Source organism: Thunnus thynnus, chromosome 3, assembly GCF_963924715.1.
Source record: "Thunnus thynnus chromosome 3, fThuThy2.1, whole genome shotgun sequence".
NCBI classification, from domain to species: domain Eukaryota; kingdom Metazoa; phylum Chordata; class Actinopteri; order Scombriformes; family Scombridae; genus Thunnus; species Thunnus thynnus.
Window position 1 is genome coordinate 34105386 of NC_089519.1, and position 23310 is coordinate 34128695.

Sequence of the window (23310 nt, forward strand, 5' to 3'; positions counted from 1 at the left end):
CAGCTGTTGAGATATCTTGCATTGGAGCAAAGTGTTGGATGGATTAAAGATCCAAACAAATGAACAAGCGACCAATATTATCATCCTAACAGCCAAATGTGATTAGAACATAGAAAATACTAATATATTGGGATTGATCCTCAATATAATACAATATAATAAAAGCACAGGACTCACAGAATTAAAGCCATTCACAGAAAATAAGAATAAAAACAAAACTCAGTTGTCATGTATGTTAAAATGAATGCAGCTGTGTGCTCTCATACAGCCTCAAAGAATGCAGTATGGTCAGAAGTGTGTGTCGCTCTGCAGTGATGAGGCCCCTCAAACTTGTGAAATTCCTGCTCATCATATTATCATGCTCCAATAATCTCTTTTATTCCCACTACAAACATGCTGTGTACTGGGGCCAGAGAGAGGAAGGAGACTGGAATCCAGCAGGAGACTTAACAATGTCACACAGGCATTCATACGTGCTTTGGCTGGCGTAAGTATGGGTTGGACAAAATAAAGAGAACTATCTTACAACACAGTAACTCTTCAAAAAGTATGAAGTTTGTGAAAAAATTTTTGTTGAGAGTTTCAGAGGTGTTGATTCCATTTGATCAGTTTTAATATCAAAGGTTGTGATGTTAAGCAAATACCCTGCTAACTGTATTTGAGTTAATGTTGTCTATTTGTTACTTTTTACTTATGTAGTTTTCCATGTGCATGCTTTGATAAGTTATGAGCATTTCCTGTGAGCATGTTCTGCACTCAACATAAATCTAAGAGAGTTTCTGTCCTCGAAATCTCAGATCAAGGATAAAACAACACTTAAAATGCACAACACTGCTGCACAGCTGCTTTTGTGTCTCATTCAGTAGAGAAAGGCCCTGCTCAGGCTGAGATTTAGAGTCGTCCAAGCTTTGAAGGCTCAGTTTACCCTGATTACAAAAAAATAACACATTTTCTCACCTAGCCCCACTGGTATCGTGCTGTGGAGTTGGTTTCAAATATGGAGTCAAATTCCTTGTGTGTTTAAATGTACTTGGCCAATAAAGCTAATTCTAATTCTTATTTTGAGATATTGGTCTCTCAGATTTCTAACCCTAACCCTCCACACCAGTATGAGTCATTTGTGGCTTAAAACTTTGAATAATTACAGAAAAAAGACACCAAAAAACACCAGCAATGGGTCTTTCCAGACACAATGTTTGTGTTACTGTGGATAATCCAAAACATCTCCCAGTTATGAAACGCCTGATGAAGATCACTTGACCGAAACAAAGATATTTAATAAATTTGCAGTAAGTGCTGACAGTGTGTGGGAGTAGATTTTTTGTTTTGAACTATTGTTTTATTTCCTACACACAAACATGCAAAGACCACTCTTCTTTTTTTTTTGCAACTCCACGAATTTCACTTTGAACAGTTTTCATTGAGATCATTTCTTTTGTTGACATTAGTTCCGATAAAAACTGTTCACAACATGTTCTGAGACAGATATCTGAAGAAAACTGTCTAGATACTATCAGGAGCACAAGAGGAAATGTCATTTTGCAATTAGGGTGAACTGACCCTTTTAATTGTAAACTGTTATGGTTTTGTACAATAAAAACATAAATAAAATTTGATTCTGTATCGTTGTTTCCCAGACATATCTTTAATGAGGAACAAAGATTCTAATAGGAACAAGGAACAAGATTTATAAGTTCACGCGAGAATCCATCTTGTCAGGTTTAAAGTTATGCGCTTGTGTCCAAACCACCGGTGGTTCGGACCAATCAGCGTTGTGACTCCAGCTGCCTCGCAAGGTAAGATGGCGATAGACGGTGATGGACAGATGGTTTGTCCAATCACCTGCCAAGTATTTTTTTAAAGCGCCTGCCCTTTTCCAAACAGTTTCCATGGACGACAAACCGTCTGGTGCGCCAGGTTAGCTGTAAACGTTTCCCATGCATAATAAAACCTACAGTGATATCCCCATTAATAGTAGGTTAAATATTACCATTAAATCATAATATTAAATATTACGTTACTTGAACATATAATTATTCTTCCGGTGTGCACATTATGTTTTTGCACCGTTCCTATCCAATTAGTTTCTGTTGTAAAACTCTTGCAACCTTGTTTTGAAAGGAGATGTTTATAATAATTGTTGTCACCAAATCCCTTTAATTATAAGGGTCAAACCCTGCACATATCACTGTTTCCTCTAATATTCTTGAGTGACAGAGAGAAAGAAAAAAACATGAAACGAGCAAAGTAAGAATTACTTTCCCCAGGTCAGCATATCCAGTGTAATGGCAGCTAAAGAGACACTAGAGGGCAGCATTGGACTGTCAACTAAACTGAATGTGGGTTTATAAAGGTAAATAAAGAGATGCAGCAGTGGCCCTTTAAGCATGAAGTTAAGGTGATATTTTTTGTTTTTGTCATATTAATCTTTTGTCACTTAAATGCACACAGTGAGTGCTTTATGTTTTACCTGTAAAGTAATGTGGATAGTCTGCTGTGTTATATTGTATATTATTTTATTTTCTCCTGCTAACAGAGTAGAGGCTTTTTCACGCACACATTTTGGCTTATCAAAGCGGGAAAACCAGAGATGTAAACAACAACATTAACTGTGGCTCCATTAATTGTCCCAGTAAGCCATGTCAGTGTGTGAGCATGCACAATACCAGAGCTCTGAAACTGGCCCACCTTGACAACAAGTCAAAATGTCTGCTATGAAGATGGTCTATACTGTAGGCTTGTTGCTGTAATTGTGTAGCTACACTAAAATCCAAAGTCCCATTTTTTAGAAATTGGAATATATTTATCAGCAGAGTGATTGTTTGTGTGTGCTTCTGTATCTCCAAGTAAAAATGCTGGCTGTTAATACATAATTATGAGAATCTAAAGATATTAGTGGAGGAGACACATGGGATAAATTACTGAGGGGATTTTCAGCTTGTGCTCCTGCACTGAATACATATATATTGTACTTTTTTCCACTTTGAATGCAGTAAAGAGAATGTGTTAGCTCAGGCTTTGTTGTTTGATATGGCACATATGCATTACATGATGGTAAACTAACTGTGGTGTGCCTTTGCAGGAGGGCCCACTTGTATAAATATGGGAGGTGGATGATCTTCTAGGTCATTTCATCAGCACACTCACTGCCAGTAAATGTTGATGGTCAACAGTGTAGCTTTTCCTTATGTTGGTTTTGAGTTAGCTTAACCATTTTGAATTTTTCACCAGAACTCAGCCCAAACCTGCCCTAACTACATCTACATCTCTCGTCTGGTTAAAATAATAAGTCAAATTTATTTTTACAGTGGTTCAAGTCAACCATCTGGGTCCTCCTTCAGCCACTTGACAAGTCCTTACATTCAATGTCAGAGGTTGCCTGCCACTGTCTTTTTCATCCACCACCACTTGGAGTCACTAAAATCCAAAGAAGTTTTCAAATCCTACACTTTGGGGCTTTGAGGGGAATACATATAATACAAGTTTTCTGGATTTAGTATGAGCATACTGCAATCTAAATATGTGAATAAAACTGCAGGCCGGTGTAGACAGACAGTTAAACAGAAAAGGGAAGTTGATCTTTCTAGTGAAGCCTCATGGCAACAACTTCAGGTCATCTGAGTAATAAACTTTACACCTGCTCACTGTGATGTTTTCTGTCATATCTCAGTTCACCAACTTTGCCTCATAAGTGTTTGGTTTTTTTTTTCCATGTATCCGGTCATTTTAATTTCCAAATAGACTCATGTGAATATAAATAGCTGCAGGGGCTCTTGTACAGTAAGAATTGGGGGTATCACTGTATCGGAGGACTTACAGTTAAAAATAGCCCGACTGCTGCTCACAAGTGTTGAGCCAAGGAAGACAAGCTGTCTCCAGAAACCTAAAAAGGTTTCATAAGGCTTTCAGTGTTGGGATCAACCAGCAGATTATCTAAAAACGTCTTTCCGGCTCTTGCGTAGACTAATATTTTTGATATCTAAAGGTAAGGTTCCTATTAGGATTATTGTTAGAAAAGTAAATCAGTCTTCTTACCCAGTATAGGGAAGGCTGGCAACACGCCATTTAAACATTAATTTGACAGTTTCTGAGATTAAATATTGTTGAGTGGAAACAATATTTCATTTTAGAAATATATAGCCTTCATGAGTGATTTACAGACATTTAAAATGTCCCTCAAACTTTCACTAAAAATTTCAAAGAAAACCAACTTAAATTTGATGAATGCAGCTTATAAAACATACCTCCAATAATTCAATACATTTGCAGGTACAGATGCACTCTCTCCACCTCCAAAGTGCAGAATGAGAGCGAAATTTGGAGGTAAATGCTATATATAGTCTTAAGTGCATCCATACATGGGGAGGAAGGGGAACAGCATTCCTCCTGTGAGAGGGTAATATTTTTGTTACCATCAGCAAGTGCTTCCCAAGTGGCATCAGGCTGGTCTGCCACCGCTTTGCGCTGTTTTAATCTCTTGGGGTAAGACACTTTTCTTAAAACTTTCTCATAATTGAGCTGATTTTATTGCAGATATAACTTTTGCAAAAGGAAGTACAGAGTAGGAAGAGCAATTATCTGCTGTCAAGAGTGGGATAAGTGAAATGTGTTGCTATAATAAATGGCTGTAGTTAATCTGTCTCCTGAGTGGGGAAACTCAGCAGCAGTCTGTTGTAATCTCCAGTTCCTAACATACCAGTGCATTAAGGGGTTGCTGACCTTCTTTTGCTAATTTGTGTCAGACAAATAGATGCAGGTAGAAATGTTTTTTTTTGTTGGAATGATTTATTTTACTAAATGGAAGCATAATTATCCTGAAGCAGAGTCTTGATTTGACAGCTGGTTTAAAATGTATCCCTACTCTCGTATTCAAGTCAAAAGAGCCTATTCAGTCTGATCAGTCTCATTTCCTCTGTGATGGTTTTAATTAAATAATGTGAGGTCTGTGCACTGCTGGTAATGACTCTATTTCCTTCATTTCTCCAATCATGGAATAGGCAGACTGCTGCAAGCTATTCATAGCTGAGCTGTGTGAGGTTGTAAGGTGAAACATTTGAAGTGCTGAGCTCTGGCAGTACATTTGAACTATCCCGATGCCTCCTAAATGTTGGGCATGTCCTCCAATATGATAAATATATTCATATGATATTTATGAATTCTTTAAATATTAGCATTTTTCTGAAATGGTAATTTTTTTTCTGTAATATGAATAAAACCCCAGTAATTATTCTAGGCTGGAGCAACACTAGTGACTGTATTGCACAACGATTTTTATACTGCACGACAAGGTATTGCAATGACGATGCTTTCAGTATCTGTTAACCCTGGATACTTATGTTCAAAAGATGACAACATGTGTATCACAGATACTTCATTATGGCTGCAGTAACAACAATGGTAAAGGGAAGGCTTGTATTGACACTGCTGTCATGGCTAACACATGTTTGGTTTCCCCCTCCCCCTGGTGCCCTCGGCCAGGTCTCCTTGAAGTGTTCCGGTCATGGCTTCCAAAGTCATACATGGGAGTAAGAAGAAGCATGTGAGCCATGTCAAAACTGATTATGCTTACCATCACACTAAAAGTGCTGCCCATCATCATACAGAAAGGTATGAAGGTGGAGTTCACCTGCCACTTGCTGCTTCGCCAGGTAGAGCTAGAGCCACAGCTGAAGGGGCGTATCTGACATGGCCTCCTGGTTTTCTTACTGTGTATGTGTCTGCTTCCTCGCTGGCTTTTCATTTGTCTTCTGACTTCAGATTTAAAGCTGTGCAGGGTCAGACTTTTAAGTCTGAAGTTTCTCCTAAACAGCAGACTCTCCTTCAACAAATCTGTTGGACTCACTGTTGTTCGATCTTTTGCCTTTGTCCCTTTGTTTTCATTCAGTTTACAGCATCATAGACCCTACACTTAAACAAGCGCTTAAACAGTGTGTCTTGCTGAAAATTGATATCATTCACCTACACCGCCTTTGTTGCTACAGTTCAACAATGCATGACGAGCATCGGAGAATACATGTTGTACTTGTTACTATCCCCTAAAAGGCCCATTGGCAACTTTTATTATTAACTATTACCTTTTGTGGTTGTCTGTGCCTATAGCAGCGTTTCTAGTCAGAAAGTGAGAACACAAAGAGCGTCACGTCATTTTAAGTCCGATGGAACTGTCTGATTTAACTATCTAAAGTTGAAAACTGAATAGAAATGTTGAAATTAGCAAACAAGGGAAAGTTTAAGATAGCTCAGTTTGTTCTTGAAGAAAAGAATGACAATCCAATCCAGTTTGGTGTAGTTAGTCATGTAATGTTACTTAAAATAGTTTCAGTTTGTGACTAGTAAATTGACTTTGGCATGTAAAATCAGAGGTGTACCCTTTAATGTATTAGATCATCTGGATGCTCCTATTTATTTCTCTTCCTGACAATAATGTAGTTTGAGATTAAGGATGATATATTCAAACTAAGCTTGGACAAGAAGAAATTAAACCACTGAAAACACAAAAGTACAGTCATATAAGTGCTCGTGTAAAATTTAAAAATGGCCACCAATGAGTTACTTCCCAGCTTTACTTGCTATGACCTCTTTTCATTGTGGGGACCAAAAGCTCTGGAGCTCCAGCCCTGGTCAAGGCAACAGATAATAGTGCTGCTGATGTGCTGCAGCTTCTGCCAACACTTTTTTGTCTGATTTTATTATACAGGTCATGACCATTATGTGTTTTGCTTTTTAGCTGTTGTGTGATTTTAAAAAGCACTGCAACCAACCTGGCTCTTAGTCCAGCTCTGCCAAGCAGCATAGTCACACTTTGCGCTGAATCTGATTCATGAGTCAATGGCTGTGCCAGCTTTGTTGTCACTAGTGATGATGCGACGAGGGCAGGACCTAAAACTGCCTCAAGTACCACATATGAGGCACCTCAAGCCAAGTTCTGATTACCAAGTCTTCGTGTAGCTGGCTGCCATGTTGTCATGTAACCCCTGTCTTACGTGAAAGGATGCATGCCATTCCCCTGAACCTGACCTACATCTGAGGCCAGTGGTCAGAGCTGTAGATACGCATATCACTACTGACCAGATTTGACCAGAAAAAAAATGGAGGGCTGAGTGGTTCTTGATGAGTTTTTATACAGACCTTTTTTATTATTATTTTGTCAGTTTGATCAGCCATGTTAATGTATCCTTTCAAAAGGTTTTTTGGATGAAATCCGAGTCCATGTCCATGTTGCTCATTGGTCGAATTCTCCTCATCTGTATCAGACTCTAACAACCATCAGCCTTTTCAAATAGATTTGGCTGCAGACCCCTTAAAGTGCAAACTGAATGAGGAGGTGGTATATATATTTACGCTCTGTAATGCAAATGACTTAATATCATTTGAAGGGATTGCTTAGGATATTTAGGAAATATTATTGCATTACATTGGCAATGTGAAGGAAAGAAATGGGGCTCCAACAACAGAGGAGAAACAATAAAAATAGTCTTGAAGTTAAATAACGACTCATATTCTGTCTGTCCTTAGTAAATGAAAGAATATTAAAACATGACATCACAGATAAGGCCTTCATTTGTGAGAATTTCCTGCCTTTTTGTACTACTGTACAATTACATCAAACTCAGGCATGACCTCTGGTGGCTTTTGGGAGTTTTTACCAAAGCGACTGCTTCATCAAAACTAAAACTGGAAAGGTCCATGCTGGTACAATTTCTCTTCAGTGGCTATTTCACATTGATGGACTTTATCTCAACAGGAAATCAAGTTCTAAGGAAAGCCACGTGCACGCCCATGCCACAGAGGCTATGGCAGAACCAGCCTATACCATACCGGCATTCCGGCAGAGGTGAGTTCCCACCGTTTCCATTGGCTGCTGACACATGTCCAGCTATTTTAGGTGTAAGGTAATACTGAACTACAGTCTCTACTATCTGACTCAAGTCAAGGCAGCACATTTCTTCAGTGTTAAAAACTGCTTATTTTTCAGTGATGATAATTTGGAGATTGGTGTTGATTTAGGAGTTTTAGACCTCATATGCACGAGATGTCTGTCCAGAACTACCAAGTGTGGTAAATTAACTGAGTGGACTTATAAAAACATGGGTACAGTATTAATACTGCTAGTGATAAGTTCACTCTTAAACTTCTTACTATTGCTGTACCGGGTACTACTGATCAAATATACAAAACAGATTGGCAATGTTGTGGCACAATATGGAGAATATTATTTTAAGCTAATGTTTGATGGTATTTCTAAAAGTTATTGGGAAAGTAATCCCAGAACTTGAATCTGATTTGAAGATATACTGTAGTCCTCCATTTCTGGCCTCCAAGTTTTATCCAATCCAAAAGTTTCAAGTGTAAAGTTTGATACAAAAGTGTCAAGTTTGTTAATCCCACTTGCTTTTTACTAGCTGGTTCCTAGATTAGAATTAGATTAATAGGAGTTCTGTGTTGATAGGAGTGCTGATGAGACTGAAGAGTACCAGAGAGTAACTACGCATGTTGCGAAAGGACTGGCTGTTATTCAGGAGGAGCTCCACAGGATGCGGATTTCCACCAAGGCCCAAGTGGAGAGTCTTGCTATACAGAGAGAGGTAAGTGACTAAGTGGACAACATTTCACCATTTAATGCTGCTTGTGCGGCTGTACTTTTTATTTTGTAGTGTCTTATTGCTTTTTTATGATTTCTATGTGAAACTAAAGTGAAACTTAACAAGAAAGTTGAGTTTGGTCACCTCAAAACATGGCTGTTAGATTTATTTAATGAGTATACTTATTACAGCCAAAGGTTAAAACAATGTTGACTTCCTACCTTGAGTACAAATTACAGTTTAAATGACAAAGATCAATTCATTCAAGTTTGTTTACAGAACAGTTCATATCACAGATATGCAGACGATACTCAACTGTACATTTCTCTTTATCACAGCATCATGGTGTTTTTAACACACTGCATCAATGCACTAATTATAACAATGGTTACATACAGTGTGTCTAGGTTGTCTTTACACATAGATACAATTCATCTCTGATATGATTGTAAGATAGTAATCTTTTGGACCTCTCTGGTCATTTGAATCTGATTTGCTTACTTCTCTTAGAGTGTGAACTAAGCTGCATTTCTGCTTTTATTTAGTTATTTCCTGCAGTTTGTCTGTAGCAAAAAATGCCTGAGGACTTGAGTTGCACCCAAAGTCTACTACATTCAAAACAAACTAATCCATAAAAATGGGATGTTTGTAATAGCGTTTTCTGATCTGATGCTCCTATCAGCAGAATTACATTATCTGTCATTGTCTCCCAAAACAATTTTCAATGAACGTTCCAAAAGTGATTCATATGAGCATTTTCTGATCTCTCTACCTTTATGGTTAAAATTTGGGCATGTTTAGGCACAAAAATGACTCAGGGTCAGGAAAAGATCTTGGCCATGGTTAAAAGAAATACTGTGGTCATTCATATATGAAAGGTGCAAGAGTCTTTCTCCTGCTGTATGTAGACAGACGGATGATGCTGACGTTAAAAGTTAAAAGTTGCTGACTGCTTGTTGACTGCAGGGCTAACTGCTGCCTGCTGACCTCACATCTCTAATCCTTCTGGTCTAGGCAGATTTCAGATTTGTTAATAGAGGTGTCAGCAGGGAAAGTTGCTGATTACAAAATGTTGGCATAGAGGTACTTACAGTGACGTCTTCTTTTCATTGAAACAGTTGGTCTTAATGTTTACTATGCATGATAAACACATAAAAATGAACAGCAAGTTACAGTTTTATTCCTAATCGCCAATTAGAATTAAAAAAATATGTAGTTGTCCTGTGACTTATGGGCTGTATAATTCAACCTGCCATCTTCTGTCTCCAGGTTCAGGAGATGATGACCAAGAAGGTGGATTTGTATGATGAAGTCCACAAGATGCCGGACTTCCTGGTGGCCCTGCGGCCCCACACCGTGTGGGAGAAGACTCCTGTCAAACTGTTCTGCACCGTGGAGGGAAAACCAAGGCCCGTTGTTAAATGGTCAGAATATTCACATCTCATTGTTCATCATTACGTCAGAATATAGAGAAGTACCTACAATTAAAGTACTACTCATGATACTCATTTTTTAACACTTTACAACACTTTTCACATTTTAAATAATATTTAGACAACAAAACAACCTACAAGATTAATTACAAACCATCAAGCAACATGTCCAATGAACTTAATGACCACATGCTTACTGTTGATTTGTATAACCGTTCTTGTGTTAGGATTAGCTTTGTTAGTTTAGTGTCTAGCTCAGTTATTTAAATGTTACCCTGTAAAATATGTATTATTGATCCTTTGATCTCTCCTGACAGGGCTTGTTAGCACCGTTGGCTTTCATTTAATCCAGTTAATACCTATTTACAATGTTGGGCGCATCCACTTAGTAGCCTGCACCTTGTAAATATCTCCTGCTATTTGAAGATGCAACACACAATACTTTATAGTAGGATGGATCATCAGAAAGACATGGATCCCTATACTCATACTTAAATATATTTTATCCGTTTAAAGTCTTAGCATGTACTGTAACTGTGAACAACTGCTGACTCTTTGTAGGTATAAAGGCGGAGTGCCAGTCGACCCACTGAGTGCTCCAGGAAAGTACAAGATTGAAAGCAAGTATGGAGTCCACAGTTTGATCATTAGCAGGTACGAGACAAACACAACTCTGCTGAGTAGACAATGAATTTTCATGAAACATCACACATTTTTTATTTGAAGACATTTGAATAGGCATTGTTGTATTTGTCTATAAATATGTGAGTTTGAATTATCAACTACTCTTTCAACGAAATCCCAGCATTTGTTGCAATTTTGTTGTATTAATCATTCGTTCAAACTCAAGTGATAGAATACTGATATCAAAGGCCTGAAAACACATCTGAAGAACAATTCACACTGAACAGATATTGTAAAAATAGTTTGGAAAAAAAGCTTTAAATTGAACTTTCCAAAGTTTTCATGTAAAAAAATACACCTCTCTTATCTGCTTAAATCACACATTAAAACAAATAAATCTGTTTTATTTTGGTCATTGGAAGTACTGGGACTTTTTCCGCTGGCGCTGCACAAATTGGGCAGATGGTGCAATAAAAAAAACAAAACACCACTGAGTGAGAGGTCTGCAATATTTTTCTGGGTGACTGTCATCACCCTCATGTCCATTTCCCTCCCCTGGGCAATTGCGTTCGGTTACCTGGCTGCGTCCCATCACTTTATTCGCCCCCTAACAGTTTCTGTGGAAGTATTTTTTGATGTAGTTTTAACACTGACCAGGCTAACAGCTGACTGTCACTGACTGACTTACATGAATAGCAAGTTAACAGGAATAAACTAGTCTGAGTTTAGTTAGCAGGATAACGTTATTTAGCTCTGGTTTAATCAGAAATTGTAATATATTAACTAACCAAACTAAGGAAATCAAACCACTGTTCACTATTTAATCCTTATAAAGTGTGACATGGGCTGTATGCGTAGTAGGTTTTGGACAAGAAAGGACATTTTAAATTCCAACCGGTGCTATCTGTATCTCTCGCTGCCATTTGAAGCGACAGATGCATCAATATGCTGCTTTGTCTTATAAAGCTTTATAGTACACAAATAAGAAGAATCTTGTAATTTTTAAAATATGAAGGAACCTGTGTTATGAGGCCAAATTTAAAAGAGAAGAGAAAAGAGAGGAAAACATACTACCAGCAGGATTAAAAGATTACAGAATAACTTATTTGCAGTTATTAATAATTTCCTCTGTGGCACTTAAAAGTTTTTAGCACTTTATCTTCATTTTTGGTATTAAAGTCAATAGAAGTTTGACCAGAGAGAGAGAACAGGGAGTGAGAGGAGGGTCTGCTGGCCTGTTCGTCATCTTGAAGACTCCTCAGCTGTTCGTGTCGAAGTGCTGACCTTTGCGTCATTCGAGCCATGAATTCCTCCCGCTCCCCTCTCTCTCTCTCTCTCTCTCTCTCTCTCTCTCTCTCTCTCTCTCTCTTTCTGTCTCCCTCTCTCTTTCTCTCAGATGCACTGAATATCTCCAGTCCTCCGTCATTGCATTACAGGGTCATTCAGGAGAATGTAGTTTATGTCCCCAACTTTTAAAACCTTTTAAATGAAGAATTTTCTCATTCAAAGCACAAACAAAAGTGCAAAGTGAAATGCTCCGCTAGAAAAAGAACACAGTCTCAATTTATGTCCCTCACAGCTGAGAAAATGGATCACCTTTAAAATAGTTCCCGTGCAGGGTGAAGGTCACATTTCTTCCTTCTATTCTCACCCTCTGACTCCTCTTCAATCGCCGTCACAAGGCCGCCGCTCCCTTGATACACCTTCTTTTCAATGCACTCCTAACATATGAGATCATTTTTCTAAAGAACCAGTACGTGATGTCTTGTGTTTACAGCCAAACTTTAAGAGCTACCGAAGTGTTGTTGGGGGAAGTAAAAGCTTTACTGCGTCGCATTTACTAAAGTGCGACTCTGTGTTACAGGCCTTGACTTTCAGCATGTTTATAGGATTCCTATTATGTTCTGCTAATGCAGCTGCTAGTCTTGGGGTACATAAATACACACAAATGACATGAGACAAAAATATGGACATTAACAGTTATGAAAAAACAATATATATTTTAAAAAACAGAATTAGTTAAAAAAAACAGGCCCGAAAGATAATTACAAAGTCAGATATTTACATTAAACTGTGTTTCTTAAAATATATTTCACTTGCAATTTGACGCTGTTTGTACTAGTAACATATTTGACCTAACCTAACATGTTTGTGTTAGGTTTGGGAAGAGATAAGAAGAGACCCCTAAACTGACACAAATTAGACCACGGACCCCCATCTGATAAGATTTTATCCCAGGATCCTTCGTCTGATAAGATTTTTGCTTCTAGATGACCAAAATAGTCACACATTCTGTCATTGTGTTACTTACATAAGGAATTATAGTGAAAATAAATAATTCCCCTTATTGCTGGGGACCCCTTCAAGGACCCCTGGGGGTCCCCTGAACCCACGTTGAGAACCACTACCCTAATGTGCTTAAATCCCCTTTTTCATCAAGTACAATGGGTTTGCCAAACATTTCTTATAGTGAAATATCTTTTTCCACACATCTTGGAGTATTGTGACCATAAGTAAAAGGTAAAATATGATACAAAAGCAGGATCAGCTTCCAGCAATTACACCACAACGACAAGTTAGACATTCATTTACTTGAGAATATTTTTAAAAATCCCAGTGTAATATTTTATTGTTTTAGAGGGACCGATAAAAGAAACAGTCAGACCAGTGGAAAAGACGAGCTTGATCAGCTGGTGGAATCTAATTTTTAGAAATTTAGCCTGAGTAGAACTACAAACCTTTAGTATGAGAATAATTTTAAGACTTTTTAAGATTTGAATTGAAGAGTATCTAAAAAAAAGTCTCAAGTGAAATTCACATAAAAAGTTCCAAAATTATCATATTAATCACAGTAGTCGGTTTAACTAATGCTGACTGACTAAGACTATTTTCATATTCAGTGCATTAAAATACAAATTTCAAACACTTATAGAACCATAAGTCAAGTTTGGGAAGTCACAACTACACCCTAATCAAAGTTACGGCTATACGTTCATATATTTCACTAAATAACATTGTGACATCTTCCTTTCTGTCCGCTCTTGTAGATGTGTTGTGAGTGATACTGCTGAGTACAGCGCTGTGGCCACCAACCCTAACGGCACAGCTACCAGCAAGGCTAAAGTTATTGTGAAGAGTAAGCCTCTGCCTTCCTCTGACTCCTATTAAGACATTCATTCATCTGTCATGTTTCTCTCTGTGATCATGGTTTCCGTTTTTCAACAGGACCAGCAGGAGCCGGGGAGTCCTGCCATCTCGGTCTAGGTGAGAGGAAAGAAGGGGGCGGTAGCTGATGAGGAAGGGGCTCTTTTTAATTTTTAGTTGGAATCAGGCCCAGACACTCAGCTCCGCATGGGATCATTAGGCTGCAAATAGCAGAGCATGTGAGAGGCCTGATAAGAAATGGAAACTATTGTGAGACGCTGTTGTTCTCGTCCAGATCCAGACAGAGTAAAAAAACAAGAGAAACGTCTGTTGACAATAAATATTTCAGCCCCTGGTGATCTAATTAAACATGTATATACTTAAGCGTGATGTATTAGTTTTTCAGGAAATTAAATCATGTTAAAATTTAGCAAATAATTTCCTCCACCATTAGTACATCATAAGACATCGTGATTAGTAGATCATGAGTCTGTGCTCCAAACAGACCACAGTGTCTCATGACCAGTTACCACAGAGCTTCCCTCGGCCCAATTAGTGATTAAAAATGTCTGAACACATTTGTGAGATGCATTATTAGTCCAGACTTTGTGTGCATAAGCAGTATTATATGGCTCATTGGATGAAAAAAAAAAACATAATTGTGGAAAAATCAAAGAACCCTGCACACTCACATATAAAGAGTTACAAAGGTGTCATCAAAATTAGTGCCATCTGATACAAAAGGATGAACTGGGGCAGAAATATTCAACATTTTATGGGGATCCACTGGAAATCTCAATGATAAGACAGGAGTTCCTAAAGTCAGATCTGATAGATCCAACCCTAACCCTAACGGTCCTTGAAGAGGCGGAAATAAGTCATTTCCAGTTTTAGTTAATATATTCAGGAGGGGTTTTCTATTTCACCACTTGATATAAACAGGAAATAATTTGGGGAATTTCTAATGGTAGTGTTTGCGGGTTTTAAAGGTACATTATATACGATTTGAATGTGTAAACTGCTGAAACAATTACAATAGAATTACACTAAATAAGGCCATGATTTACAGCCTGGTCTGCCTGCTTCTCAAGTTATGTAGACTGTCAATTTATGTCCATATTGGTCACATCATAACTCCGATTCATCCTGCTAAAATACAGATAAACAGCAATAAAGTGCAATTTTGGGGGGAAAAAACACAATTATAGTAGAGTCTGCTTCAATAAACATGATATGATATGCCATTGATTAATGATAACTTCTTGTTTTCTGCCGGCCAGTGCCTCATCTGACTGAGATCCATCCAAGTAAGCTGGAGGTCACCCTGCTGGATCGGTTCTCAGTGAGCTTTGGTGTGGAGGGCGGCTCTATCAGCCTGGCGTGCACCATGGTGGTCGTCCCCGACCTCCCCAACGTACCACCGCACGCCCAGTGGTACAGAGACGGTAAGACATTCAATCATTCGCTCATTTGTTCATGTATGGAGCTGGGATGTCAATTCTGTACTATTATACCCTATGATACAGTTATTTCATTTGCATGTCATTATCATTTATCTATTTCCTCTGTAGCTGCCTCAGAAACCAACAGCTGGTTCTGTGTTAACTGATCACTCCTCACTGTGTCTTCCATCTTGTCTGCTGACAGATAAACTGTTGAAGCCAGGTAAACATGCAGAGATGTCAGTGGGTGGAGGACTGGCTCGTCTGAAACTGCCCCACCTGGCCAAGGACGACGAGGGCCTCTACACGCTCCGCATCTTTACAAAGGATGGCACCGCCGAGCATAGCGCCTACCTGTTTGTGTCAGGTAGGACACAATCCTCTGCATCATGTGACGTCAACAAATCCATCATCACATCGATTTTAGAGATTAGTATACTTAGAAAACCTGCTGGATTGCTTTATTGCAAAAGGTGACGTGAACCTCGGTGTTAGAATAATTAGAAGAACTGTAAAAGGCGCAATGACAGTCACCATGACTGAGCTCCAACTACAGAAATTAAATCCCTATGTAAAGAAAATAAAATGTATACTCATCACGGTAAATCCATACTGTTTGATTGACAGGTGACTTATTAAAAATGCTATGCAGGAACATCACACCTAGAACCAATACAGATATAAGAAATATGGAAATGCTTTTAGCAATATCTGTTGCCATAAATGTAGTGTGCATTTTACCTCTTATGTCATTGTTTCATTCGAATCTAAATATTTATCTTGTTTTCAACAGTATCGACCTTTTAGCACTCAGTCAAGCCAAATTACATGTGTAACATCAGTAGTACACAGCTTGTGACAGGCTCATAAACCGAGGGGAAGTTCACTCGGTTCTCACCAAACTGGATTTCAGAATGTGCTTCAACATGACAAAAGGTCAAAGTACATATTCATTCATTTTAACTGATTAAGTGAATGCTTCAGTTCCCACGGCTTCTGCACAAAGTATTTAGTCTGATTTGTGATTCAAAAAATTAAAGGAAGATTTTTGAACTGCACATTTAATTTCCTCTTAATTCTTTGCTTCATTTTTCCTTAAAACATTGTCTTTAAACCTTTGTTTCCTTCTATTCAGTGCTGCAAAAACTATGATGTGCACCATCTGTGTGTTGTGAATTCATGTCATTATTGCAAATTGAGTATTGATATCTTTGTGTTCCTGTTCTGCTGTCCCCCTGTCCGTTCTTCCTCCCTTATGTCATGGTTTCCTTGCACCGTAGATGCTGCTCCCTCTGCAGCCGGGGCCCCTGGTGCACCAATGAGCGTCAAGGCATATGACATCAACTCAGACTACGTCCTGGTTGCCTGGAAACCCCCCAACACCGTCAATGAGGCGGCAATCACTGGATACTTTGTGGATCGGTCAGTCTGCACCCTGAGAACTCCTCAGGCGTTGTTTTTATTGACTAGAAGTAGCACACAGACATACACTGTGCTTACTGCCAAGAAAATGACCTAAAGTATAACAAGATGTCATAGTTATATAATAATGATGAACCCACAGAGAATTATCACCAACTCTAAGGTTTTTTTTTTCAGTGCTTTATTTTGCGGGTTTTCATAAGCAATTAGATTAACAGAAACAGTCAAATAACAGGAAAGCTCAGACATGAGAGAAAATAAATAAATAAATGAGAAAATAAATAAAAATTTAAAAGAAAATGAATAAATAGATAAATAAAATAACATTAGCATTAAAGGGCTGCCAGTTGGACAGAGTGCTTAAAAGTGCTGTGCATTAGATCTCAAACAAGGGCCATGAGAGATTAGCTGGGTGAGTTATTCATCCTCCCCTGGCCTCATCTAGGTAGGCAAGAAATGGGTCCCAGATAGCAGAGAATTTTTTTATTGAACTGGTTCTCAAGAACTTGAGTCTTTCCATCCGTATGAAAGACTCAAGTTATGACTAAAACCATGTCAACCATCCATCTCCGGATGAAGGGGGAGAGGGTGATTTCCCTCAAAATGAGTCTTTTGGCAGCAGTCATCCCCAGTTTCCAAAGGGAAGGATGTTTTATAGGCTTTTGAGTAAAAGTCAAATATTTTGGTCCAAAATCCAGTCAGTGAAGGTCAGAACCAGACGGCGTGAGACAATGTGCAACCTGTCACTTCATATCTGTCACACAGTGGCGAGACAGAAGGATGAACCTTGTGCAACCTGAGTTTAGAATAGTGAAGACGGTGGACAACTTTGAACTGGATCAGTTGGTGTCTGCCGTCAGGATTGTATCATAGAAACCCATGCAACTTAGTTCAATAGTAGTAGTTAGTTGATAGTTCAATGCCCATTTCTTCTTTCCTAGCACTCCTAACAGAGTTAGCCTCCGTATGTAGCTACAAGGGGGCCGCAGAGGCCGAGTTACCCGAAGCCCCCTGTTGCCAGAACATTAGAGCCCTAACACTGGCAGACTTGGGCTTTTGCAAATGGATTTTCTAAATAGTGTGGTTCTTGTAATTCCAGATGTAAGACAAAATTGTGGAGTCCAATGCTTGAAAAATGGGGATGTTTTGGCAAAGAAACCTGGGAAGGGAAACCATTTTAATTTAATTTATGTGGCCAATCATGGACAAAAGTAGGATTTTCCAACTTTCTATGATCTATTTGAGTTTTGAAATGAACTCTGCAAAATTTAGTTTAATTATTAGTTTAGGATCTTTGGGTATTGTTAAGCCCAGATAGGTAAAGTTATCTTTAACTATTTTGAAGCATGAAGTCTTTTTTTGTCCAGTTGATTGTGTATCCAGATAACCTGCCAAAAAAGGCGATTAAATGTAGGAGAGGGGGGACTGACTTTTCTAAGTACAATATCACATCATCAGCATATAAACTAATGAGTGTTTCCATACCTCCCACTTTCAGACCCACAATGTTTTGGTGACTGCTTATTCTTAGGGCAAGGGGCTCCAGTGTGACGGCCAAGAGGGCCAGCAAGAGAGGACTAAGCAGTATAAGGGAAAAAGATTAACTTGTCTCCATTGGTTAAGATAGAACACATTAGGCTGGCGTATATCAGTTACACCCAGGATATAAATGATTCACCAAACCCAAATTTGTACAGCGACATGTACGGCCACTCAGCCTGGTCAAAAGCCTTCTGTGCATCGAAAGATAAGATCACTGCTCCGCTGGCTTTCCCTTGATCAGCATACATAGTATTAAGGAGGCGTCTGACATTAGAAAAGGAGAACCTCCCTGGGACAAATGCTGTCTGATCAGGATGAATGATAGATGACAAATGCTTCTTTAGCCGGTTAGCCAGCATTTTAGTGATTTCCTTTCTATCAAAGTTCTGGAGTACAATGGGCCTGTAGCTGGCCGAGTCTGTGTCTTCTTTACCTTTCTTTAAAATGAGGGAGATATTAGCCTCATACAGTGTTTTAGGCAAGGCTTTGTCTCTCTTAGAGCTAGATATCATTCTGAGGAGGAGCGAGGCGAGGATGTTACAGAATTTCTTATAAAATTCGCAGCCAAATCCCTCTGGCCCAGCTGCCTTGCAAGATGAAATGACTTAATGGCAGAGGTTATTTCTTCCGATGTGAAATCAGAGTCTAGGTCCCCTGACAGCGTCGCTGAGTTTGAGCATTACAAGAGGGTCAAAGAAGTCATTCAAGTCAGAGTTAGTGGCGTCACATTTAGAAGTGTAGAGTTCACTGTAAAACTCTTTAAAATAGTCATTTATTTGCTTGGGGTTACTTGACAGGGTGCCCACCCTCGATCTGATGCAATGGATTGACCTTTAGGCCCCTCAGCTGCCACACCAGGAGCCCCCCTTGCTTGTCTCCCATTTCAAATTGCTTTTGTCTTAATTTTAACAGGATGTTGTTTATTTGTCCCAGGATTCATTCATTTATTTCACCCAGGATGCAGTTGTACTCATATTTAAGCTTTATTATCTTATTATAGTCTTCAGAGAATTTTTAATGTGCTTCAAAGGTGGGAAGAGTGTTCTCAATCCCTCAACACTAAAGGTTTTTTTTAAGCCTCCTTCAACTTATTGTTTTGGTTTTGTGGCCCACAAAGTTTCTTTATCATCAAACTCGTATCCAGCAGCAGCAGGCAGCTGTTTTTAATGAAAAAGCGCTAATAAACCCACGGTACACTACCTGCCCAGCACCAAACAGCAGACAGACAACTAGTTAAAGACTAAAACAGGACTAAAAGCAGAGTGAATATTTCTCTTAAATTCATCAGAGGGTCACAAACACAAACTGAATGATTATTTTGCTCTGTATCTGCTGGATGTGTAAATACAGCAGGTAGCTGTTTGCTAACATGTTAGCCAGAACGACTTTATTAGTGGATGTCAGATGTTTTGTTTTTACCATGTTGTGAAGTTCTGCCCATGAGTGACCCAAAATAAAAATAATGGACGCAGTTTTAACTAAAAAACTTCAAAACCTAAATGAGTGTGAAGGCAATCTGCAATGTTTTTATCCTTTCCACACTAGTTAATAGTACAGTTAATAGTTAGAAGACCAACTACACTTTGTTGGAAAATTGCCCTTCTTTGGTTCTTCCATGACCTAAAACCAGTCAAACAATTTTAAAAAAGCTTTATTTTGATGAACTTTACCTGGAATATTTGTACAGTAAAACAGTTTCAACCATGAATGGGTTTTGCATGTGATATGGAAGCCACCAACAGGGCATAAATTACATTAATCAGTGCATTACAATGCATTTTTGTTGATGTAAAAAACATCTAGAGTAAATGTACACTACAGCAAAAATGCTAAAGTCTGTTGACCACAGATTGTTCTTTCACACAGCGCTCAGTTGATAAAGTTGAAAATTAGATTTTCTTGCTGATGATGTCATTAGAGTGATGATGTCATCCTTATGTGTAGGTGTGAAGCCGGAAGCGACCACTGGGTCCAGTGCAATGATGCCCCAGTGAAGGTTTGTAAATACCCGGTGCACGGCCTGAGCGTGGGCCACTCCTACCACTTCCGGGTCAGAGCCGTGAACAGCGCCGGCATCAGCAGGCCGTCACGCAAGTCGGACAAAGTGACCGCCCTCGACGCCGCCGAGCATGAGAGGCTGCAAGGTACCGATGAAGGTAAATACAAAATACAGAAGAGCGGGATGCGAGAGTTTCCTAACGGATCTGTTGTTGTTTTCCTGCAACAGTGATTAAAATCGAAGGAAAATACGACATAGTGATCAAGGATGATGAACTGGAAGGTATGGTAGTAGTGTACAAAGACTGTAGAAAGATCTGCTTTCTCCCAACCTTTAAACCACTTCATCTTAATCTCCCGCAGACCAAATACTAAAACAAGTCCCCCTTTCCTAACAAGCGCCTTTATAATAACAATTACATTTTCAAAAGGGACCTGTACTGTAAATAAAAACGCAGTTTAATGTAAAAAAAAATGTAAATGTTATTCCGATTCTCATATATGATGTCATCCCAACATCTTCATATTTGAAATTTCAGTATGCTTTTTCTTTAATCTCAAATTTTAACATTGTTCACAGGTTTTTTTTTTTAAATTAATCCCAGAACTGGGATATTCATTTTTACTTTCTCTTAATTATCTTAAACACAGGTTTGATATGAATGTAGAATACTTTAATTACTTTTTTAGGTCAGTCATGAGTGAGTCCAGTTTTGTCTACAAGCTTTTCTCAAATGTTCAAATTAAAATATGAAAATTACACAAAATAAAATGAACTACAGAGCAAACCTAACCCCCACCCCATTCTAACTACTGCAGTACCATCTTTGATCTAACCGACTCCTCCATCCATGCTTTAATTGACTAAAAACCTTTTTTTAATATGTTTTTCAATTAAACCGCTTAAAGAGTTTCCTTCCTACTCTGAAGTGTGGCGAGTAGCTCCGTCTTACCTCCGGTACTAAACGATAACACAAAAACTAATTTAAAAAGCAAAATATAAGTGCTAAAACTAATATGCGTTGATATCATTTTACAGATGAGGCTGTTGTAGAAGTCCCACGTTTTATTGCATAGTATCTCAATTATTGCTAAACTTCCAGTCCTGACAGTTTAAAATTGACAAAATAATGTGCTGTGTATCTGTGCCTGAAGTACTGAAGGTGTTTTTCATGGCTCAATTTAATTTAATATCTCATAAAAGGGTTTCTTTCTTTTCTCCCTCTGAAAAATTTAAAGATTTTCTTTCCATATTCTAAGCTAAACTCTACTCTTTATCATTTTAGCAGAAATACTTACATTTGTTCAACAACCACACTTCCAATGATTAATACAAATTTAAGTAAATACATTGTTTATATAATATCATGAAGTACATTATTGAAACAGTATAGTGTGACATCTCAGCCAGTGGAAGTTAATTTAAAGACACTCTGGCATCATTTTAAGATTCAGTATAAAGAAAGTGCATAATGTGGGACTTCTGCAATAGCTGCTACTGTTTGTACTTTCTGCCTCAAAACCGTTCATTCCCAATCTAGGCGATGTAACTATCCCGGGAGAGCCCACCGATGTGCATGCATCTGAGATTTTCAAATCGTACGTTGTGCTGAGCTGGAAGCCTCCCAGCCCTCGTGGACGAGCCCCGCTGTGGTATGTCATTGAGAAGGTGTGTGTCCCTCCACCTTTGGCCATCCATATTACCGTCAATGTAGCTCACTGTTCAACGCTGCACTGTAGTGGAAAATAAACACAACATTAACCTCTTAAACTCTGGATTTTCCCTTGAAATTCCAAAAGAAGTAAAAACAATTTCAGCGCTACATGATAGTATCACATATAATAAAATCCTGCTTGTTTTAAAGGCATAACTGAATATATGTGATGTTTCATGGCTGTAGCATTACACTGACTAGAAATATTATAGTTGTTTATTTATTTATTTTTTTAAGTCAGCCTGACTAATTTGCTATTATTTAAACTGTGGTATCTCTACTACAAATTAAAGGCTTTGTTCACCCACACACTTGTTTCACTTATTCTAGCTGGTGAGACCTTTGTTCCAGTTGAAGGTTGGTGGAGCTATGCTGGGAAAGAGATGTCCCCTGACTACACGTACCAATAAGACTGATAAAGCTGTAATTTATCGCACCCTTAAAGGTGCGACAAAGCTAACAGGAAAATCAGGAAAATGTACATCAAACAGTCTGCACCGGAGCACACGGTGCCGAGAAAGCTCTAATTAACAACAAATAACTGAAATTGCATGTGTAGGTGGACCGTGGGTGTGCAGCGGCGCCTTTAAAGGAAAGTTCAAGGTTGTAAATATGGAGTCTGGCAGAGTTTAAGAAGTTAAATGTGTTTTTTTTTTTATTCCAATCTAATGTAAGCACATGAGTATGAAAGCACTTACAGCTCACATGTTTCACTTCGCTGTTGGGGCTTCACTTATTTTCAGTCAAATATGGCAAAAATAAACTCCACATCATTTCCACATATGCAATTTCACTGAATTTAAATAATTAATGCTAAATGATAGAAATCTAAATCTTAAGTACTAGAGGTACTAGAGCCCAAATGACATTGGCATGATCAATAATATTGGTTAATATTGGTTTATCATAGATATATTAGAATTTGCATTAATGTTTGCAGATATTCTAAAGGAAATTGCAATAAAAAATGTTTTTATTGTCTGATTTTATGCACAGTATAGTCAGTCTTTTTCAGGGACCCATGCAAAAACTTTTTATTGATGTAATGTGTTTATGTGAAAAAGAATACTGATGTCAATATACCATCAGATTTCCTATTCAGTGCTTGACAAGAACAACATGGATATCTGCCCTAAAAATCCAGTCTTGTTTGGGCTCTACAATGCATCAAATAGCAGATTTTCTTAAGAATCACATCTTTCATAAAATCTGACACTTACACACTATTTGATATTTCAGATTTCTACATCAGTTATATACTTACATCTAAAAAAAAACTAAATTTAAGCCCCAACCATGCAGAAACACATCACTTACACACTGAGAGCTCGTCTTTGTGTTTGTGCTACATTGATGAGGTTGTCGCAGATGGCTGTACCTTCTCATGACCCCCCCCCCTCCCCGATTC

At 38.4% G+C, this 23310-nt stretch overlaps 1 protein-coding gene across 7 annotated transcripts in view; it reads left to right on the plus strand.

The window, feature by feature from the left end:
* Nucleotides 1–4312: 4312 nt before the first annotated feature.
* myom2a (myomesin 2a) overlaps nucleotides 4313–23310 on the plus strand; it is a 38241-nt gene continuing 19243 nt past the window's right edge. For 3 of the 7 annotated variants that reach the window (XM_067585487.1, XM_067585488.1, XM_067585489.1), the window contains exons 1-13: nucleotides 4313–4482; nucleotides 7745–7834; nucleotides 8450–8585; nucleotides 9852–10006; nucleotides 10577–10669; nucleotides 13687–13775; nucleotides 13865–13903; nucleotides 15064–15228; nucleotides 15431–15592; nucleotides 16506–16647; nucleotides 20134–20333; nucleotides 20417–20470; nucleotides 21729–21856. In XM_067585487.1, coding sequence (XP_067441588.1) covers nucleotides 4328–4482; nucleotides 7745–7834; nucleotides 8450–8585; nucleotides 9852–10006; nucleotides 10577–10669; nucleotides 13687–13775; nucleotides 13865–13903; nucleotides 15064–15228; nucleotides 15431–15592; nucleotides 16506–16647; nucleotides 20134–20333; nucleotides 20417–20470; nucleotides 21729–21856 — 1608 coding nt within the window. In that variant the 5' untranslated portion in view covers nucleotides 4313–4327. Of the gene's footprint in view, nucleotides 4483–5478; nucleotides 5608–7744; nucleotides 7835–8449; nucleotides 8586–9851; nucleotides 10007–10576; nucleotides 10670–13686; nucleotides 13776–13864; nucleotides 13904–15063; nucleotides 15229–15430; nucleotides 15593–16505; nucleotides 16648–20133; nucleotides 20346–20416; nucleotides 20471–21728; nucleotides 21857–23310 lie in introns of all 7 variants that reach the window. The other 4 variants (XM_067585490.1, XM_067585491.1, XM_067585492.1 and 1 more) reach the window with 3 other exon arrangements.